At 40.7% G+C, this 26781-nt stretch overlaps 3 protein-coding genes across 6 annotated transcripts in view; 1 reads left to right on the top strand and 2 right to left on the bottom strand.

The window, feature by feature from the left end:
• LOC131677085 (spastin) overlaps positions 1 to 4073 on the top strand; it is a 49631-nt gene extending 45558 nt beyond the window's left edge. For 2 of the 3 annotated variants that reach the window (XM_058956663.1, XM_058956662.1), the window contains 4 exons: positions 570 to 845; positions 2092 to 2300; positions 2432 to 3314; positions 3382 to 4073. In XM_058956663.1, coding sequence (XP_058812646.1) covers positions 570 to 845; positions 2092 to 2300; positions 2432 to 3314; positions 3382 to 3545 — 1532 coding nt within the window. In that variant the 3' untranslated portion in view covers positions 3546 to 4073. The remainder of the gene's footprint in view (positions 1 to 569; positions 846 to 2091; positions 2301 to 2431; positions 3315 to 3381) is intronic. The other variant, XM_058956664.1, reaches the window with a different exon arrangement.
• A 4041-nt stretch (positions 4074 to 8114) lies between these two features.
• LOC131677084 (nucleolysin TIAR) lies at positions 8115 to 26214 on the bottom strand. Of its 2 annotated transcripts, none has more exons than XM_058956661.1 (5): positions 25906 to 26214; positions 20716 to 21689; positions 12201 to 12718; positions 12048 to 12138; positions 8115 to 11991 (listed from the first exon to the last, which is right to left on the bottom strand). In XM_058956661.1, exons 2-5 carry the CDS (start codon positions 21266 to 21268, stop codon positions 11825 to 11827), a joined length of 1329 nt encoding a protein of 442 aa, XP_058812644.1. In that variant the 5' UTR covers positions 21269 to 21689; positions 25906 to 26214; the 3' UTR covers positions 8115 to 11824. The 2 variants fall into 2 exon arrangements, with proteins under 2 accessions (XP_058812644.1, XP_058812643.1); XM_058956660.1 differs by having other exon boundaries at positions 25955 to 26214.
• Positions 10745 to 11818, bottom strand: LOC131693762 (protein dissatisfaction-like). Its single transcript, XM_058981886.1, has one exon. The coding sequence runs from the start codon at positions 11816 to 11818 to the stop codon at positions 10745 to 10747; it is 1074 nt and encodes a 357-aa protein (XP_058837869.1).
• Positions 26215 to 26781: the final 567 nt, after the last annotated feature.

The raw sequence follows: 26781 nt of genomic DNA, 5'->3' as shown, positions 1-26781 counted from the left end.
TACAATTCAGTATTTACTAGTTAGACTAATTCTGGAGGAAATTAAGGATAGGATGTAAGTAACATTGAGAGCCTCTCTTTGTTTACTTTCTCTTTCGATTTGTTTACTTTCTCTTTCGAAACTGAATGTTGGACGATCAGGATACATACTAACGCTGTTTTCGGTTTTAGAATCGAGTCGCCCTAGGTTCGCTTTAATGTTTAGTTTCCATACAAAAGTGACAGCTCCGAGCGATCTGATCTAAAAACGAAATCAGCATAAGAGGACTAGATGTTTTTCCTTCGAAAGTAGTTTTCTGCCAAACTGTGCAAATGCAGCAAATTTTATTTGAATTTAAAAAAAAACAATTCGTTAATTTTAATAGAATAGGTAATGAAAGGCTACAAAAATCGTTCTAAATACGAAACAATTTAAGTTGTTAAAAATTGATTCTTCAAGATTTAACTACATTGATATCGATACTTTCGTAATGCATCTATTTTCACCAATGTCTATGTTTATTATGTTGTTAAACTTACGTTACATTTTTTGTTTACCCCAATTTCCCGTGTCATAACCCACGTCCATAGAATGCATGATAGAGGCTTACAAGTTAGAAATTTCCGAAGCGCACAAACTGCAGCGATCTAGCACCTTCACCCTTAGTACTGGCCAATCTGACACTCCCAGAGTTGACACGCAAAAGCGAGCACAATTTAAGATTCCCACGACAATCGGTAAACCTAACCGACGGCCAGTGGCGAAAGTGAATCAGCAACAGGAGAACCGTATGTTAACCTTCCACGATAGTCCCATGACCGTTGGGCCCAATAGCGCTAGAAATGCTGCCGCAGCAGATCCGGGAGGTAAGTGAGTGTGTGTATGTGTAGGTGTAAGATTTTTATACTGCCATAGCTAGTGCATCCCGAGATATCCGCAGAAAGGGGAATGGAGAGTGAAGGTGATGGTGATTGCTTGAAATTTGATGTTTATTTTTCACTCTTTGTTTGCTTTTCGATTAATTTGCTGATGGAGGAGGTATTTTTTTCTTTTGCTATACGACCAATCGTCACTCAATTTACATATGTATTGTGAATTCTAATGATTTTCTTTTAGCTAGAGATAGATTTAAATATGAAAGATTATACTGTTGAAGCACTCAAAATATTGCCCATTTTACAAATAAAAATTTAGAAATAATTGGCATGACTTAGTTATCGACACAAGCTTTTTGACAGTCCCCCTCTGTAATATCTGATTTTAGTCCTATTTTTAAACCGAGGTAACTATTGAATATTTTAGGATACTGGAATACGTGAATTATTTGTATTGGATACGTAGTTTCTGCCTTTTGGGTATTTTGGTGTAAATAATATACACCATAAATTAGCTATGTTACTGATGCCGTTTTCGCCCGCAGCCGCTGTACTAGGCTCTGATCCACAACCGCCATCAGATCTTACTTTTGCGGTGACCCGGATAGAGCCCGGCTCAGTATAGCCCCAAATTAAAACCTCATAAGTAAGAAAAGCAGGGTAATGCTCTCTCTTTCCAGACCCCGAGCATAACCCTTACTTTTCCCTTGCTTATCATTTTAGTACCAGCTAGAATGAATTTGGCCTTGTACCCACTGCTCTTCCACCATCCTCGTCGTTATCTACGAAACTATGATTTCCTGAGAAGACACTCCTATGAAAGAAAATTGCCGGGTAATCAGTGCACTTTCTGCATCAGGTATCATCGCATTTGTACCTACACATATTAAGTGTGTCTTCTATACGATATGATGGCCGGAAGGATAGATAAGCAGCCCAAGCTCCCCATGACCTCAAGCAATCGATTTAAACGAAAAAAATCCGGCGACTGATCGTGCTTGGCAAGCAGTCAATAATACATAAGACAAATTTATAGCGAAAAATGGTTTCGCCCACATTTTTTTTTATTTTGAGAGAGTACTGCAAACCTAATGACAAGTTGGCGCAAAATCTGTTGCTACTAACATTTCCGAAGCAAAAATAATACAGTTGTATACAACTGAGAAAGCTTTAACGTATCTCGTTTATTACTGGTTAACAACGCTAATTTTTATTCTATTTCTCCACTTTTTTGCAGCTTCCGGTCGGAAATTAACGGTTGGCTACAAACGACCTGGTAACCTGGGCGTGATGAACAAGTCACAGACTCTGCCACGTAGTATGGGGGGAACGAGAACCACTCCGACTGGCAATGGTGGAGGCACTGTTGGAACCACCGCAGGTGGAATGCCGAAAATTGTGCCAAAACCAGCTGCAACACCACCCGCCATTCGACGGCAATTTTCGGTATGTTTTGAATATCGTTCTAGCGTTCAACAACGAGCTATCGTTTCCATATGTCGGAAGACATGTGGCTCGTTAAGGGTTTTGCCAAGAATTAATTCAATTTCCGCGACTGGCGCCGTTTTCATTTGCAGATTCCTGGTAGTTCACCGATACGAAAAACAAGCAACGGTTATGGTCACAGCGGTGGCAAAAATACTCCTCCACGTTCCCGAACACCTTTGGGGATGCCTTCCGGCAATCAATCCTCCCAACAGCATCCGCAGCAGATTAATGTGAAAGGGGTTGAACCGAAGCTAGTTCAAATCATCATGGATGAGATAGTCGAAGGTGGTGCTAAAGTGCAATGGCAGGATATTGCTGGCCAGGAAGTGGCGAAACAAGCACTCCAGGAAATGGTTATATTGCCTTCCGTCCGTCCGGAGCTCTTCACCGGGCTTCGAACACCTGCCAAGGGCTTACTGCTGTTTGGTCCTCCCGGGAATGGCAAGACACTGTTAGCCAGGGCAGTCGCAACCGAGTGTTCAGCAACGTTCTTCAGCATATCGGCCTCAACCCTAACCAGTAAGTACGTTGGCGATGGTGAGAAACTGGTGCGGGCACTATTTGCAGTGGCCAGAGAGATGCAACCATCAATCATTTTCATTGACGAAGTAGATTCGCTTCTATCCGAGCGTAGCACTGGCGAGCATGAAGCAACTCGACGGTTGAAAACAGAATTTCTCGTACAATTTGACGGACTTCCAGCGAATGCGGAAACGGACAAGATTATTGTAATGGCAGCGACGAACCGACCACAGGAATTGGATGAAGCTGCACTTCGTCGGTTTCCGAAGCGAGTTTACGTTATGTTACCCGATTTAGACACTCGGGAGCTCCTGCTTCGAAGATTGCTAGAAAAACAAGGTAGTCCACTTGGCGATGCAGATTTGAAGCGGCTAGCAGTGCTAACCGATGGCTACTCTGGCTCAGATTTGACAGCTCTGGCAAAGGATGCAGCGCTGGAACCAATCAGAGGTTTGACTTGTCTTCACAGTGCACCCTAAAACACTAAAACGTACGCCTTTTTTATCTTTATCCACAGAGCTCAACGTGGAGGAAGTGAAAAACATGGACCCAACTAAGCTACGCAGCATTCGTGAGAGCGATTTTCACAACTCACTGAAACGAATTCGCCGATCGGTTGCCCCCAACAGTCTGGCCGCTTACGAGAAGTGGCTGCTTGAGTTTGGCGATGTAACTTTATAAGCGAGCTGGCTGTGCCAGTTCAGTGCCATCTAGGACCTCTTCTGTGTGTAACTTTTTAGGTTTAAACACTACTTAAAAATAGCAGTTGTATGTTGTAAGGAGAATAGCGACAAGCAGAAGTGTCTCCTGTTTTGCCAGTGTAAACTGAAGTAGAATGTATCGTTATTCATTGTAGATATTGTTAACGTTTAGTTTGCTGTAATATGTCGATAACTTCAGAATTAGTTTGAGGAAATAACCGTCGTATTGCTAGTTAACTCGCTGTCCTTGGTGGCTTAGCTAAGTGAGATTATGATCGCTCCTTGATTTCGTTAGATCACCGAATGCAATCACCTATTACCACTAGGTCTAGTTAAGTTGTCAGCTTCACTAAGCTTGTGTTCCTATACAACAAAATACCATTTAGTAAATCAAATACCATCTACACAAAAATGTTGCATGCAAATCAAATCGAACAAAACACAAATTTATACTGTAAATAGAAGTACACATATTCGAATAAAAATAAATATTGCTGAGCTAATCAAATAGCGATTCTTAATGATTAACAGGAAACATCTAGCGTATTTTAAAATTAGGAGCGGAAAGACATTTTACCAATATAATTTATGAATAATTTTGCTACGAGGTGCAGCGTTCTAAGTTAATGCCCTATCTTTTAACAAACGATAAGCATGAGAAATGATCAACATTGAAACGGTTGCCCGATACACAACTTAATAGATAAGAATTTGAGATACGACAAGGATCGCATTTTAACATGTTGCCTAAATATGTCAGGATTCTTTCACTAAATGGACAAGCACAAATATTACACCTCTTGCTTTCGACATTTCTGGGCAGGTTTTGTTTTGAGTTCATTGCAAGGGAACATTTTCACGTATTTGCTATCTGTGACGTCAGGCGAGTTGAGATGAATTTTGCACTCGAAAAGCAATCCTTGCGATCCGTATTCTGCTAATCGTAATCCGATCTGTTAAACTCGCTTAAAACATGGATAAGCCACAGGGTATGATGATCAGACCTTAATATTTAAAGAACCACCAGCACGGCAGAGGCGAGTTTAATTTTATTTGATCTTGATCAATCCAACGGACATTTAGAAGTAAACAAATCCAGAACTCACCCTAGTACTGAGGAGTTTGAAAAAAATTCCTGCATCAAAGTACAGTCAGTCAACACTGTAAAAATCAGTGAAAACGTAATAAGTATTAATACAAAATTAATTGAATATAACAAAGTGAAATAAATTATATTTTTTATATCTGAAATCCTTTGATGGGTTGTCTGTTCTCGTGAATTCGTCATACTTTATTTTTCCTTTCATTGCAGTCCGTAACCATTAAAGGCGCAAATAAATAGTTTTCAACCCTTGTGAGAATCGTCTCGTAGCTTCAATACGTTACTGTGATAGTTTTGAGAGGTTTTTCACAACATGTAAAAAAATGTGTCTGCTTGGGTCAATGCAGACGGTGGAAATGCTAGTCAAGTCTCCAACGACGAGCTCATTATCGTGGCAAAAGGGCTAAAAGCAAAGAAAGTTCTTGGTCCAGACGGTATCCCAACGTGGCACTGAAGACCGCGATCCTGGCGTTTCAGAACATGTTCAAGCTAGTTCTACAGAGATTCCTGGACGAAGGAAAATTCCCGGACAACCGGAAGATCCAGAAGCTGGTGCTGCTGCCAAAACGAGGGAAGCCACCAGGAGATCCAGCATAATATCGGCCTGTATGCCTGCTAGATACTCTTGATAAACTTCTGGAAATGGTCATCCTCAATAGGGGGACGACCTATGCTGAAGGTTAGAACCGACTATCGCAGAGGTAGTTCGGGTTCCGCAAAGGGATATGAGGTGAGATTCCCCGTTGCGGTTAAATGGGCGTTTCAGGTCACCCGAAGTGACTCTTCAGAATTGAGTGAAAGTCAACACGTCACACGCCGCGTGGAATAGGGCCGACCGACTCATCCCAAATATGTCCGCTTGGGAACATAGAAAGCATGGAGAGGTGAACTTCCATTTGACGCTGTTTTTGTCCGTGCACGGATGCGTCCGGAACTAGCTGCATCGGTTTGGACACGCTTCGTCACCCCTTTGCCCGGAGCGTGTGAACGAGTTTCAGGAGAAATTCTGCCGCCGGGAGACTCTCCGATGGTGCAGACTGGGTCCATTAGTTGAGTAGTACGGGACGTAGCACCGGGTTCGGGTCGTCGGGGGGGGCCAGCGAACGGGACCCATCGGACCGACCTCGACACCCTACCGAGTAGCTCGTGGGTAAGCTAGATCCACCGCCGGAGATTAGACTGAGTAGACCACGACGAATAGCTAGCATTGGATCGTTGGGGCCAGTGAACCGGAAGTTACTCTCGCTGGATGGATTTAGCACCTTCTGGCTGGCCCGTTATGTAGGCTAGGTCCACCGCCGGGGACTAGATCGAGACGAAGCGGGGAGATAAATGGCTCACAAAATGAACATCGGTATCGGGAGCCATCTACCGCCGGGGAATTCACGGTAGGGTAGATTCGCCGCCGTGGACAACCCGACAGAATCGTGACAAAAATGGGAGCTAATTGGCTGACGAAACAAACACCGGTACCGAGAGAAATTCCGTTGCCGGGGAACTTTCAGTCGGAGTAGGATAATATCCGAGTTGATCTCAATAAAGCTGGGAGCTAAATGGCTCAAGGAAGCAGGTATCGGTGTCGGGGGAAACTCCGCCGTCGGGGTACTATCGGTCAGAGTAGGGTGAGTTCACCGTCGGGAACTATCCAAGTAGATTGTGAGAAGGCCAGGAGCTGAATGATTGACGAAAACATGAGCTAAAAGGCTCAAGGAATCAGCACCTAAACGACTCACAGGGACGAGTGCTAAAAGGCGACGTAATATATGAAAATATGAAGTAAGAGATCAAAGCTCATAAGTCGAGCCATTCCATGAACCAAGCGAGGCTCCGACATAGAGCAGAAGATAGAGGTGCGACGAAAGCACGGAGCGGATCAATCGACTATTAATGGATACGGTAAACATACTAGCAGTGTTAGTCCTTATTCGCGAATACTTTTTCCTACAACTGTGCTATCTATACCTTCATCTTTCAACGGAATTCAATTATTCCTGTTCTAGTCAATATCCGTATTGATTACGATATGCAAATCCTCATTTTTTTATTATCATTATGCTGAGTACCCGAGCAAAGTCTGATATCAAATTGAAAAATAAACTTGATGCTATAGCTAGACGCAAAAATTTTCTGCCCATAAAGGACATGAGAAATATTTATCCATGTTTCGACATAAAGTTTGCTGGAACCGATTATTCAACCACATTTCTAAAAGCTGGTGTGCTCGGTCGAGTTATATAATCTTAAGAACAAGCCATGAATAATTAACTATCTCTTAGGTGTCAGTCCTGCACTTCTTGCCTGAACTAACCCATAACCAAGGTCAAAAGAGTCGACAAATAGCGACAACATTCACTTGTAAGCAGGTCCATAGATTAGCCAAGCTACTACTGGATGGTCTACAAATAAATACCAAACTCCAACGTTTCTCTGCAACGTTACCGGAAGCGTTATTTCACGGTAATCTGCTTTTTGGTCCTAATCCCAGTCACGTCACCCAGTGACTAGAAGAAAAGTTCTTAACCATGAGGGCAAATCGTGCTAAGAACCTTTTCTTAACCCTCCAGAAGTCGCGCTTGTGGCCTACTGAACGAGCAGCCGCTGCTGCCCTAAGACGATTTCGCTAGATTTTCAGAGCAGCGTGCACTCAGTGCACTAGCGCGACTGCCGGAAGGTTAAGAGACTTGCTCTTTTCTTGAGCAAGAATCAAAAACCTGGCCAGGAATATGACAGGTTATTGACTAGTCCACTATGGCCACAATATGATAAAATTTAGTTTCATCCTTAGTAATATTTGCAAGTATGAAAAGCTTTTGCTAAACACATTTCTTGAGCGTTTTTTCAAAACGTCATATCTGCAATGAGTTACTCTCTTTACTTTCTCTTCTGTTGATAATTCGGTCACTTTAACATTTATCCCGCAACTCTTTGCATAATATGCTAGTTAAAACCACCGTCTTTCGATCTGTACTGTAAAATAAATGAAAAGTGTTATAGTGACGCCGTAAAAATCGAAAGAGAAAGTAAACAAAGAGAGTAACTCATTGCAGATATGACGTTTTGAAAAAACGCTCAAGATTTCTGCATCTAAATTCCGAAATCGGGTGATTTGAAAGAAACCACGGCGTCCTGCTGATCACTTTTGTCCGGTAAATTGGAATTGAGGTTAGGAAAATCGAAAGCGATACCAATTAAAAACGAGCGGATTTCCGCTGTCGTCTCATTAGATACTCATTAGTATTTTCGAATCACGTCGGAATGGAACAAAGAAAGCGGGTTGCAGCTCGATTATGCAGCGATTTTCTCTCTGGCGAATACACTAGGGTTTATTTGCCGCGAGGCTAAACGAATGAATATCTTTCTCTCGGTGACGTTTCTCTAGCGTTGCTAGCGTTATAAATTGCGTCCCATGTATTTCTTTTGGTTCCACTTAATGAGTGCTTTTAGATATAGTTTTCCTTATTTTTATTGATTTTTTATGATTTTTAAAATAACTATAATTGATTTTTTTGTTTTTGTTTTGTTTATATCACACAGTTCTCTTCTTCATTTTAAATCCCCTCATTTTCGTCATCTCGTGCTGACACTTGCTTGGTTTGACTTTTTCCGTTGTTTTGCCAGTGTGTTCACTACATTCTCCTTTCTTCCATGAACGTGTTTTCAAACAGCGATCTTTTTTTTTATCTTTGCTCTGCAACTTCACACTACTCCCAATGTTACAGTAGTATTTTAGGATGTTTAATTATTTTTCCTTTCTGGTTTTGTGTCTTTTTTATTCATACTTTCCTCCAGTTTTGAAAATTGTTCGACTTCTTTTTAAAATAAAAGAATTTTATACTAGCTTCTAGCGATTTTCGCACTTTCGATTTAACTTGCTGGCGCCCTCATTCTCTTATTTCGCATTTCATTTCTTACTTATATTTAATTTTATTTTATCATTAAATTGTAATTATCAATAACTATTTTAATTTTTTCTTATCGTTAAGATTAATATTTCCTTAATCCTTCGTCTAAATCATCGTTTTTAATTTTCTCTCAATGTATAAATCATTTTTCTGTCGTAAAATGAAAAATGGTATGTCCGCAGTTTCCATTTCCTCGTCGAACTTTTTTGCATTTCCAATATTTGCAATTATTCTGGTTCAACAAGAACTAACCAATATACTTGTCTCTTCCCTGCCAGCTGCTAAAACGATTATCATATAGATTTTGTCTTCCTTTCTCCACTCGCTGGTTGTGTGAAGCTTCATTATCTTCATTTTTATGTATTAGCTTAAATAGAGGTTTCGATTGCTTAGTCATTGAATCGCAACCAAATTGTGTTTACAGTTAAAAATCCTACATGTTTTACTTATTACTTTTAGGTTTCTCACATTCTCACTCACAGGAAAGAAATAATCTATCCAGTATTTTTTTTAATAACTGTTTCCCCCTCGGTGATTTACACAACCAATCAAACGCATAAACAACATTCGTACCTTTTCATTCACACCGGTACAGGAAACGATCAAATCGAACTAATTGCTATTACCATAGTTGGTTTCATTTTTCATTTGACTTTATTTCAACGCAAGGATCATTGTGTGCGAAATTTTCGCGCAACTGCAGTCATTACATTTCATATTCCTTTCGTCTCTACTCGATATTCACCTGATACTGAATCACATAGAGAAAAGATCACGAAATTTAGTTTTTTTTACATAATTTACTTTGCGTACTACGAAAAAACCAACTTGTTGCGCTTAAAGAATTAGGCAAATCTTAGATTTAGCCCAAGTTCTAACTGCTATCGCAATATCAGGGTGGAGAAAATGCGTCTCATTGTACGATTTTGGCTTGCCAATTAGTGCAACAGGATATAAACAAAACGAAATGAAGGTATCATAAATAACCAATTGTAACAAAACGAAAACATTTGTGCAAAAACTTCACTTTGCGTCTGACTACATGACTTTGGAGGAAAGGTCCCAGCTCATAAATAGAAGCGGAAATACATATTTGTACAAACAAAAATAAACTACGAAGCATAGAAATGACGATAATGCAAAACAAAGAAGCAGTTAAGCAACAACTGTTAAATTTAAATGCCAAATACAAATAATGGTTGTATTATACAAACAACGAAATTTCCTAATAGCAAAAGATACCAATAGTCTCGGAATACTTTAGCTTACTTTATGACAAATGGTAAAGGGGAATGATGGAATGGAATATATGCAGTTCTGAACATAAATCAGCCTCAACAAAGTGCAACAGTGAAGCAAACCGCGGCCGACTCAGAGTTTGTTTGCTACATGCGACCAACATGCACCCATCATCTGTTATTGCGAGAATTAAAATTGTACTTTTCTTGTTTTGTTATTACTCCACAACAAAATACCACGTTGAGCATGAATCCGCAACATCAAAGCAAAACTAAATATATACCTGGACAAACATTTTCGGGACAGGAATACTCGTATGCGAATGGCCGTTCGTTGTTTTTTTGCCAGTATACAGCATAACAGTGCGGTTGCTTGATTCTCAACTCAAAAGGTGCAAGAAATGATCAAATTAACAGTAAAGTTCTACATCATTTGTTTATATTCGACGATCCTTCTGCAAAGGGACACGGGTAACAATAATCGTACCCTTGTTTCAGCTGTGCATAAATATATTAGTGTATGAATAACTTGTTTCGTGTTCTCCAGGAAAAAAATAAAATGAACGAAAAGTCAACAACACAAAACTGCCACTCTCAATAATTACACCAATCCGAAGTCTCATTTGGCCTATATTTTGTCGTCACTCTATTGTTCATTTCTTAATTTTAATAGGAATCCTGCTCCTTGTTGGGGGATGACGGAAACCAATAAAATAGACAAGATAATTGTACCTCGCGTAATCCATGCTTGCTCAAAACTCTAACCAAAGGAGTTCCACTTTCCGGTGTAAGTGGACTAACAAGTAGTTCAAATAATTTAAAAAAAGAACAGTTACTCTAAACTCACCGCAAACAGCTAGGCGAAATATAACAAACAAATTACCGAACCGAAGTACGGTACGCACTTGCTACCACATTTTCCACCGAATGTCATCATTCATCTTTCCTGCTTGATTTTGCCATTGTCCGCATTACCGACGTTGTTTGTTATTTGTGTGGTCGTCATCGTTGTTGTCATAGTGGTCGTTGTTGTGGCTGTCCCTTCCACTGCAGCGCAATTACTGCTGATAGTGTTGTCAGTATACTCACTGCTACCATTTTCCAACTTAATCTTCTTTCGTGCAGGATCGACATCTTCCCCGTTGCTGCTGTGCTCAGTGTGACCTGTGCTAGTTTCATTGTCGTTATTCAGTTTGTGTTTAAAATGATTATGCTCGATACTGCTGCTGCCGTTACCACTGATAGCGCTATTGTTGCTGGGAACTATTACACCTGTTTTATTAGTAGAGATACTGTTGCTACGATGGTTGCTGTTTCTAAAGTTCAAATTACTGTTGATGATAGCAGCGACGGCTGCTGCAATACTGTTACTGCTGCTGTTGTTACTAGTACTACTATTATTACTACCATTGCTTTGAGGAACAATTCCATTGGCGGTTGCGGAAGATGAAGGAGATAGCACTGTCGTAGCTGCAGTCGATGCTAGAGTAGCAACCGTGGTCATAGCACCAACAACTGCAGTAATTGTTCGCACTGGCAGCTGACGGCCACTGTGAATGTTGTTGGAAGAAGCGGAACTGGATGCTGGTGCTAGCATTGAATTCACGATCGTTGCCGTTGGTTGGTGATGGTAAAATTTGGCAGCGGCCGCAATTGGTGTCATCGTAGCACTTGGATTGACCGATGCTGCTGCTATCAGATGGTGGTGGTGGTGGTGATGGTGTGCCGGAGTAAAAGGGTGATGCTGATGCATTGTTGCCGGATGTTGTTGGTGATGAGCTGCTAGGATAATTGCATTATTTGCGTTTGTCATAATCGATGGCGGGGAAATGAGACTATTGTTTATATTGGCAGCGGCAGTAGCAGATAAAGGGTTAGCCGCTGCAGCTACTGCTGCTGGATTCGTAATCAGATTAAAATGGGCGGCCTGTTGGTGGTTGACTTGAGCAGTTGCTCCTGCTGTGGCTCCTACTACTTTACTGACAATGCTGTTGTTGGGACAGTTTTTCATTATTTCTCATTGCGTCTGAAACTGTGGCATTGTTGCATACATCATCGGTGGTTGGGAGGAAGCAGCAGCAGCGGCAGCAGCTGCTGCTGCGGCAGCCCCGTTCGAGGCCACTCCTGGTACGGTTTGCATGCCCCATCCGGCAGCGGCCATATTGGGTTGCATCATACGATACCCTGGAAAAGCAATAACCATGAAGATAATAGCACATCAAAAAGAATCCATGACTTACCAGCAGTTCCTGCCTGCTGTGGAGAAGCTGCGTATGCGTAGGGATACGCGTATCCTTGCTGCATATATTGTGCTTGCATTTGTGGATATCCCTGAAATATCAAAGAAAATGATTAACCCATAAATTTACTAAAGTCTACCTTTGTTAATTTACCGGGTACCAGTACCCCATCTGCCCATACGCTGAGTAAGGGTACTGAGCTGCCTGTGACAACTGTTGGTTAGCACCATGCTGTTGAGCTGCTGCTGCCGCAGCTGCGGCTGCGGCCGCGGCGGCGTTCTGTGGCTGCAGTGGATTGCCACCTATGCTGTTGATTCCGATTCCGACCATTCCGGCGGCAGCGACGGCTGCTGCATGCACCCCATTACTTGCCATTTCGCCTCCATTCTCCTTACCCCAGTAGCATTTCACTGCGTGACCCTGAACCTCACTGTTGTGTGTACCTTCGATCGCTCGTGCAGCTGCTTCCTTCGAGAGAAACTTGATGAAGGCATATCCCTTATCTTTGAATACTCTGATGTCTTGAATCTGTCCAAACTGACTAAAGTGCTTGTGAATAAGGTTATCCGTTATGGTGTTGGGAGGGAAACCACCACAGTAGACTGTGGTATTTGTCGGTCCGGTGTTGTTGTAAATTTCCTCGAAACCGGGTGTCTTGCCGCTTCTGATACCTGCAATGGAGCAAAAGTTTATGTTTATCAGTAAAAGTGTTGGCATCACCAGCCTATTTACTTGCGTTGAGTGACTGACATTTCTGTTTGAAACTAGCAGGATCCAGATGTAGTCCCATCCTATCTAAGTGATCTTGTAAGTAGGAACAAACATCTACCAAGCAATTATGAAGACATCCCTACCAACGAGAATGGACTATGTCATACGGAGACCCTGACCCAGTAAGTAACTCTTTAAACATCCCATTTAATCAGAGACATCGACCATCATCCTAATCAGACCAAATAAAATGTATTTCTTCGACATATTAAATTACCCAGGTATCAGTTCCTAACTCCAAACTCACCATTTTCTATTTCGACTAGTTTGGCTGATTTTCATAAATGATTATTATGTCTTTACATTCATGCCGCCGGATAAATTTGCCCTTTATATTTTTATCGATTTATCCTTATTAAAGGGTGTTCCACATCAAAGTGCATCACGGAAAAAACGGTGTTGAAAATAACCCATTGGGTATGTTCTCTTGAAAATTTGAGTAAAAGTAATTTGGAGTGTATTGTTTACATTGTATTTTTATCGCTGTCAGTTTTTCGAAAATTAGGAAAAAATGGCATCACACGAAAAGCAACGTCGCGAATTGACCTGAATTCAACTTTCTGATCGGAACATCGGAAAACAATTCGGAATCGTACAGTCAACGGCCAGTCATGCTATTTTTGTAGGAGACGAATCACTGCGACCAGTATTTAGATCTACTGTGGTCGTGTCGTGCGGTGAAACGTTACTATCAAACTCTGATCATCGAACGGAAGGAGAAATGCGGTCAGAATGGATGTTCTAGTAGTGATCAGGATCACAAGCGTGTAGTGAAAGCGTTGAAGCGGAATCCCAATGCTGGGATGTGGTCAAAAAGTTTAATCTGTCCAAGTCTCGTTCAGAGAGCCAAGGACCGGGAGGGACAGTATACGTACGAAGTGCAGAAGGCTTCAAATTGTAACGAACGGCAAAATACGGTTGGAAAGTCACGGGCCCGGAAACTGTACACTAGCTTGAGTGGGGCATGGTTATATGGAAAAAATAAAATTTCGCTCGTAGCAACTTTTTTGGTTCCATTTGGGTCCTAGAAAAACTGTGCAAATTCTTAGCGCGATCAGTGAAACAATATTTTTGCGACCTCGGTTTAAAACATTTTTTACAAAATAATTCATCCAAGAGTCGCCCAGTGCCTCCTAAAATTGAATCGATGGAGTCGCCCAGTGCCTCCTAAAATTAAATCTATGGAAAAAATTTATAGGAAATTTATCAAGGAATCAAAATCTCGATGACCGCAAAACGATATGACGATTGTAGAAAAAATTATTAAGCAAATATCGACGGATGCTCTGAGGATTGATGAAAATTTCAGTTTTTATAGCACCACTGCTGCTGACGGTCGAATTATATACAGAATTTTTAACTTTCTCTAATTGTGTACAAAAGAAGCTTAAATTTATCCCTCATAACTCTTGGGAGGTGACCAAACAGTTAAGACTATTGATTTAGACACAATAAAAGAAAGTCAAAGAAAGATTACATATAATTGGACAACCAAATGCATCAATCGATTTCTGTTTAATAACTTTTTCCATAAGTGTCAGACCGTTTTGTTTCTTTGTTAAATTTCCTATAAAAACCACATAACTTTTTATTTTAGGACATGGGCAACTCCTGGTAAAATTGTTTTGTAAACTTCAAACAAAAACATAGTTTCGTACATCGAGCTAAAAATTTACACAGTTGTTCTAGGACACAAATGGTACCCAAAAAGTTGTTCGTAGCAGAAATCCAATTGTACAGCCCTTATGTACACCCAGATGCTGACGAAACTTCATTGTCTCATCATGGATGGCAAGACTTACGTTAAAGCGGACTTCCGGCAGCTTGCGGGGATACTGTTCTTCACCGCCCAACATAAGTTTGATGATCCGGAGGAAGCATAAACTTTCAAAGTTGGCCTTGTTATACATGATTCGGCAAGCGATCTGTTCATGTGGCAAACGGAATGCGCGGTTCATGACGACCGGGACTGTAAACGGGGAGATCTACCTCAAAGAGTGATCTAGATCTTCTGGTCGAATCTAGCTTCGTGCCACTATTCAAATAATGTCCTGGAGAGGTACGAAACCAACGGAGCGACATTCGTACCCAAGGACATGAGTCCCCCCATTTTGTCGACCACATTTGCTATTATGGTCTTTTACATATGTGGTCTTGGTAACACTGTTTGTAGATGGCACATTTTACTATGACAGGTGGGCTTGCAGATGTGATATATTTCCAGTGCTGTATTCCAATCAAGAGTGTAGATATGAGGTTTAGTTAAGAAGTACATTTCGCTAGATCTCGACAAACATATGATTACGCCCTAAAAGCCAACTGTCAAAATCCACTTTAAATGGAAATTCCGGATAAACCGTCACTAGTCGAACACAGTTCACAACAGTTTATGAACGAGAAAACTTTTCTCTTTCGTTTACTGCCAACATCTGTGATTGGCGCGTAACGGTTTGCCCGGAATTTCCATTCAAAGTGAATTTTGACAGTTGGCTTTTAGGCCGTAATCATATGTTTGTCGAGAGATGTCCGGCGCAAAAAAAAATTGATGGAAGAAAAGGTTCATTAAAAAGGAGATGAACATCGTCTGCATAGATCGTGGTAGGGCTGATTTGCGTAGAATTTTCCGGTTTCTGTTCGACTTCTCGGTATAACAGTCACACTTAACATTTTTCGTAAAAACTAACCCTAATTGTTTTTTTATAATGAAAAACTCAACTGATTATATTGGAAACGATTGCTATAAACGTAAATGTAGATAATAAAGCATTATTTGTTGTGGGTGAATGGATAACAGTGAGTCTAGTTATGTAAGGTATGCAAACTATGCAAGATGTTGCTTCAAGCTGTTCTCAACCTCTATTCGGCAGTTTTCACGATGTCGAAGGGGGTCAATCAAGGTTGTCTGACGTATTCATTACCGTTTCTGCGCTAGAATCGACAGACAGTCTTAGTTTATTATAGGACTAGGCAATATATTTAATGTCTTTTTCGCTTCAGATGGTTGATATTCGAGCCAGTAGAACTCCTTGAGCGTCTGATATACGATATACGACGGAAATTGAGAATTCGATAAGAGATCTCTTCTATGAGACGGTCGACCGACGGCGTCGAAATGCCAGAAGAGATGAGCAGCGGTAAGCGAGTTTAGCAAGAGGGAATGAGACACTTACTACCATTGAAATAAAATCTGTATTGGAACTCGCACCTGACAGCAACAACAACAGCACCCTGGGCGTGCAGTAAACTCTTCGGGAAAACTTGGGAGGTCTCAAACCGAGTTTGGCTTACTGGTCCTGCACGACCGTCGCTATACCACGATTAGCTTAATCCTCCATTGAGTGGTGGCCCAAAGTTAAGCAAAAGACCGCCCAAGCTAAACTAACTAAAGTTCAGAGGCTAGCCATCCTCTCTATCACAAACGCTATGAAATCAGCACCCACTACAGCCATGGAAGCCATGCTTCATCTACCTTCATTGCACAAGCATGCACAAGTGCTCGAGTGATATACACATACCATAGAAGCAGTAAAGACATCCAACCTGTTATGTATCGATCAATTATAATTGCAATCAGTTGCAATAAATATAGTAAACCGTGAGGATCTAATTTCTCTATTCCGTGAAGACTAGCCCCTGCGCGGGTAATTCCGAACCGCCTTCCTAGCCCTAGACGAAACAACCTGTCTTGAATACAATTCAAGATAAAATGGAGGCTAAACCGAACTTCGATATCTCATATGAGGTTCACATAGTGGATCAGATATGGGATGTAGGGGGTCCCATACTACCTCATGGTAGAATATAATTCTATACGGATGGTTCTAAAATGGGTGAGCTGACTGGCTCGGGAGTCTACGGACCATGAATAAAAGAAGCGATATCAATAGGAAAGTGGCCTACAGTTTTCCAGGCAGAGGTATATGCAATATACACCTGCTCGGAGGTCTGTAGGACACGAAACTACAGACATGCAAAAACCGCAATCTTCTCGGAAAGCCAAGCAGCACTGGTGGTATTAAGGTCGTCGAAATGTGAGTCCCAACTGGTTTGGGAGTGCATCACACCTTTACAACTGGCAACTCGGAATAAAGTAATGATATTCTGGGTACCTGGCCACCAAGGAATCGATGGTAACGAAGTTGCCGATGAATTAGCCAGGCGTGGTTCATCAAACATGTTTGTTGGACAAGAATTATCTAGGTATATCTACCAGTGCAATCAAACTAGAACTTTCGACTTGGGCAAGGGAGCAACTACTAAACGACTGGCGTAACGTAGAAGGCGCTCGACAAGCTAAGAAATTCATACATCCAGATACAACGAGAGCCAAAAAACTAATGGATCGAAAACGTAAAGACTTACGTATAATCACAGGTTTATTTACGAGACATTGTCCTGCTAAGTATCATCTGAAAAAAAAATGGCAAAAGTCAAGATGACAATTGTCGATTCTGTAACTACGAACCCGAGAGCTCGGAACATATTCTCTGCCATTGTGCAGTACTATTTCTTCGAAGGGATCGATAATCCGAAAGCACACCTGGAGACACCCAAATGGTGAAATTTGCAACCAGAAAGACCATATTCTGGTGGATGGGCGGCATTTCTCGGATGTTATCGATGTGCCTCCATTCAGAGGTCCGAATATTGACTCTGATCACTATCTCGTTGTCAGCAAATTTCGAGCACGGTTGTCAACTATATCGAACGAAAGATCACAGCGAAAGATGCGTTTCAATATTCAGCGATTGTCAGCGGAAGGAGTATAAACCGAATACCGCCGGAAACTAGAACGGTTTAATGAAATCAACGGAAGTGATAACATCAACGATCTATGATTCATGCGGTGGTTTTATAAAACTGTCAATGGCGTGGGGAAAAACAGTGTTATCTCTTTTCATGTGCAACGACCAAGAAGGTAATTTGCTTGCAGATAAAATAAAAGTGGCTGCCAGGTGGAAGAATCACTTTGAGACTTTGATGAACGGTGGAAGCGAAGAAGTATCAGAGCACAGAATAAACATTAACGATGACGGACAAGCTGTGGAGCCGCCTACACTAGATGAGGTTAGAAAAGGAGCTGAAAAACAACAAAGCTGCGTGGAAGGACAAACTCCCGGCTTTTTAAACTTCTTAAACACGGCAGTGATTGGAGTGCGCTAGTGATCGTGGAATAACCCTTCTTAATTCGGCGTACAAAATCATGTGCCGTATTATGTTCAACAGATTGAGACCGCTTAAGGAGTTCTTCGTCGGCGAATACCAAGCCGGTTTTAGTGAGGGTCGATCAACGACCGATCAAATGTTTGACATGAGACAAATCCTCGTTAAATTCCGAAAGCACCACTTGCAGACACATCATCTTCATAGATTTCAAGGCGGCGTACGATTCAGTCAAACAAAATAAATTATGGCAAATTATACTAGAACATGGGTTTGTTACAAAACTATTACGGCTGATTCGTGTAACGCTGGATGGATCGAAATCAAGTGTAAGGGTTGCGTATGAAATTTCGACACCTTTTGTAGCTTTGGATGGATTGAAGCAGGGTGATGCACTGTCGAATCTGCTGTTCAACATAGGAAGACCGAGAGAGCAATTAGGAGAGCTGGTGTGCAGAGGAGCGGCACTATCATCACACGATCGCACATGCTCCTGGGCTTTGATCGACGTGCTGTGGAAGTCTTTTGCGTTTTTTAAGAGGGAGATAGCGAGAATTGGTCTCAAGATTAATACCGGCAAAACAAAATGCATGGTCGTTGATAAACGACCTGGGTCCAATAGTGGTAGTGTAGCCGTGCTAGAGGGTAAAATATTTGAAATTGTAGATGAATTTGTGTACCCTGGAACTCTAGCGACGTGCGATAACGATGTTACCCGCAAGGTGAAAAGGCGTCCCGAAGTCTGCGAACGAAGACGTTCTATATACGACTCTGGTTCTCCCGGTAGCTTTATAAGGTCATGAAGCATGGACGCTTAAGGAAGCTGACTGTAGAGCGTTTGGAGTATTCGAGCGTAAAGTGCTGCGAACAATACTCGGCGATAAGCAGGAGAATGGAATTTGGCGGCTTCGCATGAACCATGAGTTATACCAAATATATAAAGGGACGGATATTGTGAACCTGATATAACACGGCAGACTGCGGTGGGCTTGACACGTGGTCCGGATTCCAGATGAGCGTCAAGTAAAGACAATATTCAACAGATGCCGGAAGAGGCCGTCGGCTTCGTGGCAGGCCACGTACACAATGGCGTTGTGAGATTGAGGAGGACCTGAGGGCGCTCAATGTTCAGAGCGACTGAAAGTGATTGGCCCGAAATCGAGTCCAGTGGAGGATACTCCATTCGGCGTATGCGCATCAAGGAGCAGCTCAATACCTTCAAGTATCAAGTAAGTTAACTCATACTCATACAAGATGACCAATACATGTTCTCAATGCACAAATTCCATGCTTACTTTCGTCTTCTATGTAATCAATCTGACATAGAAATATCATTCGTCACACTGAAGTTGATTCCTTATTGCAAACATGAGCAGTTCTTTGAATCGTACTTATTTCAGTAAACCAAAGCGCCGAAAAAATTTGAACGAGTATTTTCATACTTCATACCAAATGGCTCTTAAACTCAACGGCTGTTATGCCAAACGATCTCAATAGCATTCAATATCCTGTACATTTTATATCGAATGACCATTATGCCAAATGGCTATTATGTCAAATGACCTACTATCACAAACTAACAGACATAACACTGTAAGGAATTTACTTTAAAAAAATCGATCAGCTATCCCCTAACACTAGCTCCACATATTTTATACATGTCCCCAACACTCATTTGCTGGTGTGTTAGCCCTCAGGCTTGGAAAAAAAAATTCTCTAGTAGTCTATTCCCGCATGTCAGTGATACCATCATTGCAAAGGCGGCCACAGTCCCGACTACAAATATATTTAAAATGACCGTTAAAGCGGGTGATGCATTGTTTTCGAGTGTTATGTCTGTTAGTCTGTGCTACTATCAAATTATTTCTTGTGCTAAACGCGCCAAATGACTTTATGCCAGTTTATCCCCTTTGAAGTTACGATACCAATATTGGCAAGAGGCAAGCAAATGAAAAAAAAGAAAATGAAAATAATTATTATTTCATTCATTTACAATTGTAATTAGTTCTCTTTATAGTTAGGTTTAGTCCGCAGTTCGATCATATGTTACACCTCATTGAAAAATGTAGTATTCCGATTAAAACTGTTCGCACACGGGGCGACAGGACACCCGTCACAAAAACATTCACTATGGAATTTTTACCTTTAGTTGAAATCGATTGTTGTATTTGAGCTGGAATTCAGGCAGTATGTTGGAGCGAGCCTGAAGCGACTCGAATTCAGAAACATAATCAGCATGATTCTCACTCGATATAAAAATTAACACAAATCAAATGCGTTGTAAAGGACGAAGTCATACAATTGATCAGAAGTAAAAGAGGTAAAAATAAAATATTCAGTGGTAATCGCACAATTGAATATCAAAACAGAGCACTGAAAGCGCTCTTTGTGCTTAAATCTACTAATTAAATCTAATTTTGACGATATAGTCCAGTTTGCGGCTGCACCAGCAGTTTCGCCTAAAAGACGGTATTAGTCCAGTTGCTGTACTATATCGTCTTAAAAAACTTTATCTTCTATGTTGACAGAAGTTTCGAACGATTCTCAGCGTACAAGACAAGAAAAACTTATCCGACGCTGGGTTCGTGAAAGTTCCTTATCATCGTTAATGACGTAAAGGTTAATTAACAACTTATAGCACATTATGAAATGCTTAAATTGTAGCAAAAATCATGGCTTTAGTTTTTCTACAAACACTGTATAAACTTCCACAAAAAAAACAATAATAACTCACCTTTAGTATTCTCGCGGGGTGCCGGTGGCTTGCGGGTGGACCAGTTGGTTCTGATGCTTCGCGAACCCAACCATTGGCCATTCATCATCTGTATGGCATTCTCCGCCTCAGCTTTCTTCACAAACGACACGAAGGCATAACCTTTCGATTTCAGCGTCTGAGGATCACGCACAATCCGACAGTTGGATATTTCCCCGAAGGGAGCAAACGCTTCGCGCAACGTTTCCGTTTCGATTTCCGGGCTAAGATCGCCGACAAAAATATGATAATGCTGACTAGTGTCAGTCTTTGGCTGGTTCCCGGGACTGGTAGCCCAATTCACTTTGATTTCCTTCTTGAGAAACAGCCGCTTGTTCATAGCAGCCAGTGCAGTCTGAGCCGATTGGTGACTGGTATACTCTATGAACGCATACGGATCGCTGCTCGCCTCGCGTATTATTTTACAACTTTTCACCGCACCCATTTGGCCAAACAGCGCACATAGCAAATCTTCTGTTACTGATTGATCCAAATTGCCCACGTAAAGGGTTTTCGGGTAAGCTTCATCCGTCATCTTATCTACCGAATGCTACCAACGATGATTTTTGAGAAAAAGTTTGAGCTTGTTTTTTCGGCTCCTTGCAGTTTTTTCCTCGGTTGCTGTGTTTCGTTTTTCACCACTTCCCTAATGTCCGTTGTCTCATTCAACAGCAGCACAGACAAGCAAAAAATTTTCCGATGGCTCCTTCGATGTCGTCCCGCTGAACGTGTCTCTCGATCACTTTTTGTGTGTGTGCACCACAAAACGCAGCAGCCACTTTGAAATAGGATGAATGAAAACTTGTTTCTCTCGAAATTCGCTCCCCTTCGCTTTTTCTGGCACTAGCCGCACACAAACAAAATATCGTCGTTTTATTAATCCATAGAGAACACAGCACCGTCCTCGCGTACACACTCCTTTTGGGTAGTCAAATACTGGCGACTAGTTTCATGAGCTAATGAAGAAATAATTGAAATTGTAATTTTATATGTTGAAGGAAACTTTCATTTATTCCATTCCGTCTATCGTCGAGCTGTTCCTTCTACTGCCAAAAGTAGAAAAACCAGTGCTGCCGGAAGTTGGGTCATTGGAGATGAAAATATGTTTCGTAAAGGGCTATGCAACAAAACTTCTCAATGTAATGAATTTTTATTAATTTCGAATGAGTTTATCCGAATAGAAATTAACACTATTTTTTACCCTTTAAACAATCATAGGTAATCAAATCTAGCCAACAGGGTGTAGCTCACGATACCCTGTTGGTTACATTTGTTTACCTATGATATAAATTAAAAGAGTCAAAGCTTTTTTGTGAAAAGGGCGATACTAGCAGCGACATCTTTCTAAGTAAATCGACAAAGAATATTTGAACTTTTTTTTCAATAGGTCCAATCTGCAAATGAGAGCCCTCTTTTTTCGCTTTCTCTTTCGATTATTACTGCAAAACCACAAAACTTTTCGAACATTTATCAGTATGTTTCGAAAGACCAAGGTTTTTACTAGCTTATTACGCAAACAGTTGAAGGGAAATCAGAAAGGTGACCGAGTATTTCGCGGAAGAGAAAGTAAACAAAGAGAGGATCTCTTTTGTAGATTGGACCTATTGAAAAAAGTCTATTTCTTTTCGTCCTAGATTGCATAAATCACTGCCTGATAATCATCAAAAATTGCGGAAAATTAAGTTTCGCCCCTGCGCTGGTACCAAAAGAAGTATCGCCCTGACTGTTTGCATAGAGCGTGGAGAGCGAAACTTTAAATAAACAAAGAAAAATACAGTTTCGCCCATAGTATTTTTTACTCTAGTTTGAGTAAGCAATATCGTTGAATCGAAATTTTTAGGTGAATTTGTTGCGCTTCGAAGCCTTCATTCGCATAAATAGAAAACACACTTTGTTTACATTTGTAAGTATCGCCCTTTTTACAAAAAAAAACCGTTGAGATTAAACTACTAGAGGGAGCAAAGCGCTACTGCCCGCTTGGAAGAAAAACGGGCAGCCAGTAAAAATCCGTCAGGATTCCGGCAGCTGTCAAAATTATCAAAATGGCGCTGCCAGAAATCAGCTATACTCCTTCCAGTTATGGCAGGCAGATTCGCCTCACCGGTTCTGTTTTGTTTATCGTTGTTTTATTTTCGCCATATTTACATTTTTCCAAGGATAGTTTTGGCAGATGAAAAAATAGGAAGAAATAAAGATTTTGGTTTCAAACATGGTAAGTAATATGGATTTCATGTCCCCAGACATGGTTTTATTATAAATTTACATAAAATTTAAAAAAAAAATAAGAAAAATACAAGCAAAACCTGAAACGGTACAAAACCGGTCCTGCCGGTGCGTGCCTGGCAGAAATCCGGTAGAAAAAACCGTTAATAACCGTAAGGGGAAAAAATCTGCCAGAAACGGTTGTTGCATTTGAGCCGGCCGACTGGGCAGCGCTCTGCCAGCCAGACCCCCAGAAATTCTGCCAGACTTTTTATTTCGCTGCCTGCTATCTGGGGAGAAATCTGCCAGGCACGTCCGAGCGGGTGTCTCCATGTATTCACAGACTGTAACATGGGGTCTCGCTCTAGCATATTGTATTCCTTTACTTTGCCATTGAGATATCTGACGTTAAAAATACGCACACTGAGATCTCACATTTTTATACTACCACCCTCCCCGCAGGCCCAGATGTGGTTTGTTTACCTCCCAATTCACCGTGTAGAAGTTTTGTTTGCCTGCCAAGTTAAACGTCAAAGTGACACAATACCAATCCAGCTGGATAAGTCTATGTTTGTACCCGGGGCAACATGTGTCAAACTAATAGACCTAGCATATGTAAGAGCAAGATAATAAACCATCAGTGTTAGTAGCATATACTTCTAGTAAACATTTAATGAGTGGATAGACCGAATATGGATAAAATTTACAGCAGAAGAAACGAGACGCAGATAGAAAAGTATGCTATCGATGCATAAATAAATTTCTGCGTGTACAGCACAGCATGTGGTTATTACATAGCTAACGAATACCGAAAACCAGAACTCATTATGCCCTATATTTACTAAAATAACAAGCTTTATATATAAGTCTATATTCTATTCTATAAGTCGCTAAATTTTCATGATCACACAGTGAGGACCCAATTTTATCAGCTGATTCATCCGATTTTTTCAGCCTCATATGAGGTTGGTAGTTTGATGGGCTCTAGCAACCGATCCAAGTTGATTTTGAGTAATTCTCTTAAGCCATTTATCAGCCTAAAATTCGCCAGTGGGCTGATAAAAACGGATCTTCACTGTATTCTGAAATTGCAGTAAAAGGACCGTCCCAAGCATCAAATTATTTCCTACTGTTTATGCGACTTATTTTCAAAGTTGAATTTGAAAGTAAAATCAATTAAATTTTAATTAAAAACCTCATTTACGCCGATGTAACATGTCATTCATTAATTTTAACTACTTCCAGCCAATGGTTATTATAAACTAGTTTTCCGCAATTTTTTCTCAGAGTTCTTTTAAATCCAGTGCAACTATTTACCATAGCAGTAGAGAACATTCGTAGTCCGGTGCTCATTTTGTCGAAAATCTTGGAAAACTATATTCAACGTAAATGCTACTTTTGCTGAAAAAACATTTCACGTTTTTAGTATTATTTACCTAAAGAGCATAGTACTTATGCTATATTGGCATAATTGTTCCATCAAAACACATATTTATACTTAAAAAGAGATTTGTTTTAGGTACATGAAACTTTCGCCTCGTTTTGCTCAGTTCGAGCAGAATGTCACTTAGGACTATTTAAATAAGTACTCTTGAATTATGGTTATATTCCTGGGCGATTTAAGGGCGGGTAGAGCGGCAAAAAATGACAGCGACAAATCGCCCAAATGTTGCATTTGAAATAGTCCCCTAATTGCCAGCAATTTGCTGGCAAATTGAAGGGCAATTAGCGCGTCCGAGTTGGCAAATAGCCCCCCGTTAGCCACCAACTTCCCCTTTTTGACTGTTTGACTGCTGTTGCTATATTGTTAAGTTCTTCCAGTAAACTTACAACAAAAATGCATGTAACAATAACCTTGCTGTTCAATAAAAATATTACAGTAAATATTATAAATATCAAAACCGCTTTTGAGGAGAAAATAGATATGGAAAAAAATCAATCGTGGGATATAAAGACCGGCGCGAAAATTTTTCGGAATAGTGCTCAATCGAAAGGTGATTGGTGACTTTGTTAAATATAAACTTGATCGGTTGCTTCTAGTTTACTAATAAGTTAGTATGTGAAAATATATGAAACTTCAGTAATGGGAACAATAAATTTAGGAGAAAAAACGCCGGTATCGTCTTGTGCTTCCCAAAATCTGCAGATATGTAGGTTTTGGTGAAAGGTGAAATCAACATTGTCCAATTTACAATAAAGATATTCTAATATAAAGCTATGTATTCTCTTTATTTCTCGCACATGATTAGCTTTTTTATATTTTGAACGCACTAAAACAACCAATCAGCAGCTGGTTCAATCAAATTTTGCGCTGGAGTACCCCCTTAAAGGAAATTTATATTAAGCAATCGTTCAAGTTTATGGGGCTACATCTAGGGATTATAGAATATTTTATCAATATTCCTACCTAGTCAGCCTAAAATAAAAAGACTGATAAAAGGGGTTTCGCTATATTTGTATGATTACTTGTGATGATAGCCTGTTAGCGTATTTGCCTTGTATCAGGTCTCTAAATGTATTCATGAGATACATTTAGAAAGTGCAACACAGGACTAGTGCAATACATTTGTAGACGAGAAACACTGCGGCCCAATTAAATCAGTTTGTTTACCTGTTTTATGACGTTAGTTTTACTGAAGAAAAAAAAAATCTTACTGGAAGATGTGACATACATCTTGGGTATTTTGCGCGTCATAGTTTTTGCATGACCCCTAAGATGTGAAAATAGAATCGAAATGATCACTTGGCCCTTTACTATAAACCGCCACTCAGTATTTTTACGAACCAACAGTTCTGGCAGCACTGGCAGGAATCGAGGCAGTTTTCTTTCTCCTCGGAGGGAAAGTATTCCTTTCATTCAACACACACACACATACACTCAATGCTCACTGCGTATGCCGATTTTCTTCTTGTAACGAAAATTCTCTCATACAACACTTAACACACACTATTGCGCTGATCCATCGATACCTGGCGGAAAATCCGTCGTCCAGGAGCGAGAAAAAAATCTTTCTCCTACCTATAGCTTGCAAATTCAAGAGCGCCGGTCGAAATCCTCGGTTTGCGACGGCAGGATACGACGCACCAACGAGCCAAGCTCGATTCTGTCGCGATGCGGAAATTTCCGAAACTACTAAAACCGCTTTTCCTTCGGTGGATTTCTTCGCAACCTACTGATGCTGCAACTATCACAGTACTTTTTGTCTACTGTTCTTGCTTTTCGGTCAGATATCGGCTCCCTTCAACTTTTGATCCGCGACAACAGCGTTCAACATTGATGTAAGTTGCAAACGTTGGTAGCTCTGGGAAATGTCAAAAATTTTGCATTAAGCTGTCAATGAAAAAGTGCGAATGAAAAGGTGTTCACATTACTCATATGAATGCAGTACTTTTCACATAGACAAAATAACATCCACCCCGTATAAATAAATACCATTCCAGAAAATTTCGGAACCATAGACTTTTCTACGGCTCATGTACGTACACGTCACATGACACAAATACTACTTCACTAGCTGGTGGAAAATAATAAACAAAGACGGCTAAAGTAAATGGGATTGTTTTCAACCAGTAAGCTGCATTGGTGTTCGTGAGACTGGCCGACAAGATCTCAATTTCCTAACGATTCATATAATACTCACCATATAGGGAATACTACTGATACATTCCATCATTATAATTCAACTATTATACTACCATACCAACGTTGACCATACTTATTTAGTTACCATTTCCAACACCTTCCGCGTATACTATATCGGAGATTTGTATACTACATTGTTATTTTGTGCAGGCGGTTAATATTGCTCTAGATGGTCTTTGTTATTCGTATATCTGTTTACGCTA

Source organism: Topomyia yanbarensis, chromosome 1, assembly GCF_030247195.1.
Source record: "Topomyia yanbarensis strain Yona2022 chromosome 1, ASM3024719v1, whole genome shotgun sequence".
NCBI lineage: Eukaryota > Metazoa > Arthropoda > Insecta > Diptera > Culicidae > Topomyia > Topomyia yanbarensis.
The sequence above is the reverse complement of the archived record's forward strand: the minus strand, read 5'-3'. Positions and strand labels throughout refer to the sequence as shown.